At 46.3% G+C, this 8,351-nt stretch overlaps 1 protein-coding gene and 1 long non-coding RNA gene across 2 annotated transcripts in view; both read right to left on the minus strand.

The window, feature by feature from the left end:
• Positions 1-3,308, minus strand: part of BSPRY (B-box and SPRY domain containing) — a 52,535-nt gene extending 49,227 nt beyond the window's left edge. The window contains exon 1 of the mRNA XM_035016009.1: positions 2,469-3,308. Coding sequence (XP_034871900.1) covers positions 2,469-2,616 — 148 coding nt within the window. The 5' untranslated portion in view covers positions 2,617-3,308. The remainder of the gene's footprint in view (positions 1-2,468) is intronic.
• Positions 3,309-3,354: 46 nt separating this feature from the next.
• LOC118017794 lies at positions 3,355-8,130 on the minus strand. Its single transcript, XR_004681239.1, has 4 exons — positions 8,090-8,130; positions 5,300-5,478; positions 3,957-4,083; positions 3,355-3,392 (listed from the first exon to the last, which is right to left on the minus strand). It is a non-coding gene; the product is annotated as an uncharacterized LOC118017794 (long non-coding RNA).
• Positions 8,131-8,351: the final 221 nt, after the last annotated feature.

The following is an 8,351-nucleotide window of genomic DNA, read 5'->3' on the forward strand; positions in this document are numbered from 1 at the left end:
AACTTAGCTATTTCTGGGTAGCCTTGTGAAAACAGAATGAGTGAAGAAAAGCTTCATCGTGAAAAATGCAGCAGAGTGCTGGCTGTTTCCTGAAGTTGGCACCTCTTGGCCCAGGCTGCCCCCGTAAGCCTCCATTCCCAGCTAGGCACGGCCATGAGCATAAATTCTTGTCAGTGGATTGTGAGTGGAAGTGATGTGTGTAACTTCTCCTTTATTAGCTCCAAAGGAAGTGTTTGTCTGGGATTAGCCCTGTGGGTCCCTTCCCACTAGCTGGAACTCAGACTGCAAGTAACAGCTTCAGCTATTCAGATAAGGACAAGATGATGGAAAAGCAAGAGAGGAGCCCCGAATTACCGTGAAATGCTGACCAGCTAGACTGTGACCTGAAAGAGAAATGAACTTCATTTTTTTTTTTTTTATTAAAGATTTTATTTATTTGAGAGCGCTCGAGCACAAGCAGGGGGAGGGGCAGAGGGAGAGGGACAAGCAGACTTCCCACTGAGCAGGGAGCCCCACCAAGGCTCAATCCCAGGACCCTGCGATCATGACCTGAGCCAAAGGCAGACACCCAACCAACTGAGCCAACCACGCACACCTGAATGTCATTCTTTTTAGGCCACTGTATATATTTTTACTTTTCATTCAACTATTGCAATCATAAACAATTTCAGATGCCTTAAGTTTAGAGCTTGCTGATTTTCCATAAGCTGAACACACTCTAGTAACCAGAACCTAGATGAGGAGGTGTAATACATCCCAGAGCCTGGATGGTCTCCCTCATCTTCCCCTAGAGGTCTAGCTGCTAAGGAATCTATAACAGCATAAATTGATTTTGTCTGCTTTTCTGCTTTACATACATGGAATCATACTGTACTGTGGCACATGGGAAACAGGGCCATAAATTTCTCCCCTCCCTATATGTGTGGCCCTTTGCAAGGTGATTTCTCATCACTAGGTATGGCCTATTTTCCCACTCCTTGAATCTGCAGATCTGCAAGGTCTGACTTAGTTTGACCAATATAAATGCAGAGGAACAGAGGTGCCTGGGTGGCTCAGTCAGTTAAGCATCCGACTCTTGATTTCAGCTCAGGTCTTGATCTCAGGGTCGTGAGATCAAGCCCCATGTTGGGCTCCATGCTCATCGTGGAGTCTGCTTGAGATTCTCTCTCTCCCTCTGCCCTTCCCCAACCCCCACTCACGCTTGCTCTCTCAAATAAAATCTTTTTTTTTTTTTAAAGATTTTATTTATTTATTTGTGTGAGAGAGAATGAGAGAGAGCACATGAGAGGGGGGAGGGTCAGAGGGAGAAGCAGACTCCCCGCCGAGCAGGGAGCCCGATGCAGGACTCGATCCAGGGACTCCGGGATCATGACCCGAGCCGAAGGCAGTCGCTTAACCAACTGAGCCACCCAGGCGCCCTCAAATAAAATCTTAAAAATAAATAAATAAATGCAGAGAAACAAATGCTGTGAACTTGTAGGTGGGGCCTCGGCAGGACTATGTCTTCACTTGGACTGTCTTGGAAAGCTGCTGCATGTCAGGGAGTGACCCGGGCCACGTGTAGAAGAGCTGAGCACCGCCAGGTGTGTGATGAAGGTCACCTTGAACCTTTGCAGCCTGCCAAACGCACAGCTGAATGCCGCCGCAGATGAAATCAGAAGAGAAACTGCACGGCTGTCCCATGCCATCATGAAAAATAGCAAATTGGTGCTTGAAGACACTAAGTTTTGGGGTAGTCTGTTATGCAGCAATAGATCTAAGTAAAACAAGTCCTGTGCTCTTATTCTGGCTCCGGCTTCTTTCGCTCAGCATGTTTGTGGGATGGAGCCACCCTGTCCTCTGTCGTTGACGACCTCTCCTGTGCATTGCCGGACAGCATTCGAACGTGTGCCAATGTTACAATTCACCCATTAACTGTGGATGGGCACAAGGGTGGCTGCTAGTTTGGGGCTCTTACGAACAGGGCTGCTTGAAACATTCTAACTGCCGTTTGGTGAATGCCGGCGTGCATATGTGTGCATTATGTAACTAGAGAGGCCTTTCTGGGCCCCAGGGTAACCTGCTTGAGTAGATACCAGCTCTTCTTCAAAAAGGTGGTTTCCGTCCCCATTCCCACCCACTGTGTGGGGCGCTGGCAGAGTCTCAGTCGTTCCATACCCTTGCCACACTGTGTTCTTATACTTTGCAACCCTTGGTTTGAAAGATGAGTGTGTACAATGTTGGAAGGTGTGTTCGCTCCTTAGCACAGGAGTGTTAGCTCCACTAGCCAGCATTAGGAAGAAGCTGGACCAACTGGTTTTGATGTCTACAGTTCTTCTCGACAGCTCCGGTTCAGAGGCCACAGTTTCATAATAGAAGCTTGTATGTATACAGTGTTCTAGATCTTACATACTACTTTTGCAATCGTAACTTCATCAGAGTCTTCCAATGAAATAACACTGTGAAATGGGCAGCGTGGAGGTTATTACCTTTGTCCTGCAGAGAAGGAAAGGGACTTGCCCAAGAGCACACAGCATGCGGCACAGCCCAGGTGGGAACGCAGGTCCTTGGACATGCCAACTGGTTCTTCCCACCAGAGCCCTCTACTTTCACTGGTGTCTCGGCGGTGGGGGGCATGAAGGCCGAGGGGCAGGGGCAGGTAGGAAGTACTTGTACCTATGGAGTAAGTGACATCGTTTAAACATCACAAACAGAAAGTAGGTCCAGTCCTTTCCCAGATGTGATCTCTCCAGGGTCTGGAACACAGCAAATTAAAAAGCCCAGGTTTGGGGTGATAGGAATTGGTGTCAGCTAGCACGTATGTCCAGATGCTGGACTCTCTCAGTTCAGCCAGAAATAATCTTTTGGAAACTGGCCAACTTCACATGACTTAAAAACCATGCAGACATTTAAAATGAGGCTGCCTGGAATGTGGTCCATGATTTGCCCTAAGGGAAAAACACAGGTAACAGAACAGCACCACACAGCGTCGTCCCATTTTGGTAAAAATCAATCTGCATGTGTCTGTATATTCATCCATAAAGGTCTGGAAAAAATAGAGCAAAAATGTTAGCAGTGTTATCTCTGGGTCTTGAGTTTTTTAAAGATGAATTTATTTCCTACTTTATGCCTTTCTATATTGTTTGATTTTTTGGGGGGGGGGGCAATGAGAATGAATCAGTCTTATTTTTAAAACTTACTTATTTTTGGAAATAGGCACTACATTCGCAAGTTCAATCAAGAGTGCAGAAATTTATACGATAGGGGCACCTGGGTGGCTCAGTCGGTTAAGCGGCTGCCTTCGGCTCGGGTCGTGATCCCAGGGTCCTGGGATCGAGTCCCACGTCCAGCTCCCTGCTCAGCGGAGAGCCTGCTTCTCCCTCTCCCTCTGCCTGCCACTCTGCCTACTTGTGCTGTCAAATAAATAAATAAAATATTAAAAAAAAAAAAAAAAGAAATTTATACGATAAAACACCTCCCTCTCATCCGTGTCTGCCTTCCATCTGGCTCCCTCCGGAGGTAAGCAGTGTTACCAGCATCTGGTGTAACCCTGCACAGACACTTTATGCACAGACAAGGAAATACGTAAATTTATTTCCTTTATCACTTTTACAACCAAAAAGCAGGACTACTTCCATTTTGAAGGAAAGGTTGTAGAAGACTATTTTATGATGTCGAAAGATGATAAATGGGAGAAAGACCACCAAAGAGTTCGAGTATCACATATCTTTATAATAAAGAAAAAAATTTACATTAAAAATATTTATAAAGGGGTGCCTGGGTGGCTCAGTCATTAAGCGTCTGCCTTCGGCTCAGGTCATGATCCCAGGGTCCTGGGATCAAGTCCTGCATTGGGCTCCCTGCTCAGCGGGGAGCCTGCTTCTCCCTTTGCCTGCCGCTTCCCCTGCTTGTACTCCCTCTCTTGCTGTGTCTCAAATAAATAAAATCTTTTAAAAAATAAAAAATAAAATAATTACGAAGAGGCGTGGTGGTTAAGGGTGTGGACTCCCGACACCACACTGCTTGGTTCAAATCCCAGGCTGCCACCTCTTTGCCCAGCTCCTGGGGCAAGTGACTTCCTCTCTCTGTGTTTTGTGCCTTCATCTGTAGAACAGGAATGATACAATAATAGAACCGCCCCACAGGGCTGTCATAGGGAATGGTACAGGATTCAGGCAGAGCCCCTAGAATAACGCCTCGCTTTGTTCCCAAGTGTCAGGATGATTACGTTCATCTCAGTTTCCTCCTTTTCCTGCACTGGACACGTATTACAAAAAGTTAAAGAATAAACCCCCGCAAGAGAAGGGAAACAGCACAGACACAGACTGCAGCACAGACGAGAGTGAGAGACCGTGGGGCCCAAGGACAAGCAGAAATGATGCCTGCAACCCCAGAGACAAGGGAGGCCTCTGGTTTCCTGATTTTTTTTAAAGGTTTATTTAGGGGCGCCTGGGTGGCTCAGATGCTTAAGCATCTGCCTTCGGCTCAGGTCATGGTCCCAGGGTCCTGGGATCGAGCCCTGCATCAGGCTCCCTGCTCTGCGGGAACTTGCTTCTTCCTCTCCCTCTACTACTCCTCCCTGCTTGTACTCTCTCACTCTCTCTGTCGAATAAATAAATAAAATCTTAAAAAAAAAAAAAAGGGAGCCCGATGCGGGGCTCAATCCTAGGACCCTGAGATCATGACCTGAGCTGAAGGCAGATGCTTAGCCGACTGAGCCACCCAGGCGCCCCTCCTGATTTTTTAAAAATATTTTTGAATAATCCCTACACCCAACGTGGGGCTCGAACTTACAACCCCAAGATCAAGAGTTGCGTGCTCCACCGACTGAGCCAGCCAGGCGCCCCTAGTTTCCTGATTTTGATACTCGAAAGCCCATGAGGGTCCCTCTGCCAGTTTCAGCAGAGCATCATCCCAAGAGCAGAGATGGACTCTGGCCCAGGAGCTTTCTCTTCTGGCCTTTGAGACTTTCCTAGAAACTCCTTGGACCTTTGCTGTACCAAGAGCCTCCAGCAAACTCTTTTTTGCCACTGTCTTCCTGGCAGGGCTTACCTGGAGAAAGGCTTCAGAACAAGTGCAAGGACTTGACTCACACCAAGGACTTTCTAAGGACCAATTAGCACCACCCTGACGTGGCTGAAAGTCTGGCGGGTGGAAAGATGAGATGTGTCATCACAGCCCAGCTGGGGAAAGAACGGTCCAATCTCAGTTCCGTGTTTGTACACACAGCAGGTGGAATGTGTTATTCTCATCCTTCAGCCGGAGCCTGTCTCCTCCGTGGGGACTCAGGGGAGGAAAGTGCCCAGGAGTACATGCTCACCTTGCACACTGTCCGCAGGGGGAGGAAAGCACAGGGCAGGAACTTGGTGGCCCTGGGTTCCCGCCACCGCTCTGACATTTCACCTCGAAGTTAGCTGGGATCAACTCTTCACTTCACCAAAATCCAACTGCTCTTCACAGAACCCCGTGGGTTCTGGGAATCACCACGCCAGGTGTGACCTGCTTGATGAGAGGAAGTATGGGGACTACTTTATAGTTGAAAGAATTGCTAGATCTTGTAGTTCCTGCTAAGTCTGAGGTTAACTAGAACTGGGAGATGGTACCATTCAGTGTTTCTAACCGCTTGATACATTCTAAACGTAAAATAATAATATAGTTCATAATGCTTATCCATGATTCTTTAAAATCCCTGCACCCTGAGGGCATGTGGCTGGCTCCGTTGGTAGAGCACGTGACTCTGATTTCAGGGTTGTGAGTTCAAGCATTGGGCATGGAGCCTACTTAAAAAAAATAACTAAATAAAAGATTTAAAAAAATAAATAAAATCCCTGCCCTCTGAAGACAAAGTTTTTTCATTAAATTTGGCACCAAAATTGACCTGGCCTTATCATGTTTAATATTTTGGTATAATAAACTGCAGAATATTAGGGCACCTGGGTGGCTCAATCGTTAAGCATCTGCCTTCAGCTCAGATCATGATCCCAGGGTCCTGGGATCGAGCCCTGCATCGGGCTCCCTGCTCTGTGGGAAGCCTGCTTCTCCCTCTCCCACTCCCCTGCTTGTGTTCCCTCTCTTGCTGTCTCTCTCTCTCTGTTGAAAAATAAATAAAATCTTTTAAAAAAATAAATAAATAAATTGCAGAATATTAAAGCATTTGATCCCAGGGTACTACCTCAGATCCCACTGGGAGAGTTACTTAATATATTAGTAAATGCCCCATATCACGGTCCTAAAATATGAAAAAGTCTGAATTCTAGGGGTGCCTGGGTGGCTCAGGTATTAAGCATCTGCCTTCGGCTCAGGTCATGGTCCCAGGGTCCTGGATTGAGCCCCACATCAGGCTCCCTGCTCTGCGAGGGGCCTGCTTCTCCCTCCCCCCGCTCCCTGCTGTGTTCCCTCTCTTTCTGTGTCTCTCTCTGTCAAATAAATAAATAAAATCCTTAAAAAAAAAAGAAAAAGAAAAAGTCTGAATTCTGAAACACATCTGGCCACAGGGTTTTGTATAAGGGATTGTGACCTTATAAAACAGATTCACATGCTGCCTAAGGCAGAGGCAGGGGAATGCCTGTTCACGGGTAGGGATTCATCCAGCCCTGTCTGTCTAGGACATTTTCCTCCTGGCCTCACATCCTTGCGAAGTCTTCATTAAGCTGAACGTAATGAATCATGCATGTAATCAGGATGAGCCAAGGAGCATATATTGGGGATATTTCTCCTAAATTCGGACTCTTCATACTTTCACATGTCCCCGAATCTCCTAAGGATCTTGTAAAAACGCAAATTACGACATAGTAGGTGTGGACTCAGCATTCCGAACAATCTGCAGGTGATGCCTTTGCCGATGGGACTGTTCTCAACTCTGGACAGGCCTGAGGCAAGGCTCTGAGTAATGACAATGTGGTGCCCCCAGGGAGAGGTGCCTCTTGCCCTTGCCATACACTGATCATTACCTGGCTAAAACCTGCCTTTTCTCCATCCTCCACTGCCCTTCTACTGCCTTCTGCTGCCTCTTCCTCCCCAGATGGGTTCATGCCGCCCGGGGCCTCCACTCCACACCTTGGCTGGGCTCCACCAAGTCTCATGACTCCTCACTCACCCGGCTCCCAGGTACTGCTTAGATGAGGTGCTTTTCCGGTTGGCTAACCTCATCCCCCCCAAGCATGAACTAAATTAGTTCAACTCAAATTCCTGAGATGCCTCACTATATCTCCTGGGTATCTTCCCGAAAAAATTTTCCACTGTTTGCAAAGTACTCCCTAGCCTTGACCACCCGGAGACATTGTGATAATGCATTTGCTCACTAAACAATCAGTGACCCGGAAAAGGGCCAGGGTTTATTTCATTTTTATTTCAATGCTTGCAACACTCTGATTACTTACATGCCCTCCCTGCTTTCCTTTTTGAGTTCTGGCTTTCCTGAACTCAAAAGTTCCACAGAAAGCTCACACTGACTGACTTTCCAAGTGAATTTTCCTATTATGAAAGTTCACAATACATATTCATTGATACAAATTTAGAATAATATAAATGAAAAGAAAATGACAATACCAGCGAGCTTATCACCCAGAGATGCAACGTTTTGCCTCGTGGTCTTTCAGTCTTTATGTATAAATGTTGTTTTACAAAATCTGGCTCACACAACACACCCCATTTTGTAAACTGCTTTCCCTTGTCCATTTACAATATGTTGCGGTCATTTTCTCAAGTCAAAAGTTCTTCTGCAACATCATTTTAAATGATTAGGTAGTTTTCCACTTAATTGATGTGCCATAGCTGGGCTCTTATAGTTGTTTCAATCTTTTTTTTTTTTTGCTTAAAACTTCAATGAACATCCTCACTTAACCAAAAGATACAAGCACATTCTGATTGTGAGCCCAATTCCAGTGCGTGTGTATCTTTCACCACCACCAAGTAACTCAATTCTGACACTACCTCGGAGATAGCACCAGATCCCACAGGTTAAGTGCTCAGTTCCACAAGACATCCCCAGCACCACCTCCACACACACTTCAGACACCGATCACAAGTCCAGGTTGTCTCCTGTACGTCCGATCAACTGCCTCTAGATCAAAGGTCCCCACGACCCACTCCTTAGGTTTGATTAATTTACCAAGGTGGCTGGGGTGCCGGGGTGGCTCAGTTGGTTAAGCGTCTGCCTTCGGCTCAGGTCATGATCCCTCTTCTTCTCCCTTTGCCTGCTGCTCCCCCCACTTGTGCGCGCACTCTCTCTCTCTTTCTCTCTCCCTGACAAATAAATAAAATAAAATCTTAATAATAAATAAAAATAAAAATGAAAAATAATTAAAAAAAACATAAAATGATGGGACTAGGGCAATTGATCAGATCACCAAATACATTTATTTACTTATTCA

Source organism: Mirounga leonina, unplaced genomic scaffold (assembly GCF_011800145.1).
Source record: "Mirounga leonina isolate KUSES-001 unplaced genomic scaffold, KU_Mleo_1.0 Mir_170, whole genome shotgun sequence".
NCBI classification, from domain to species: Eukaryota; Metazoa; Chordata; class Mammalia; order Carnivora; family Phocidae; genus Mirounga; species Mirounga leonina.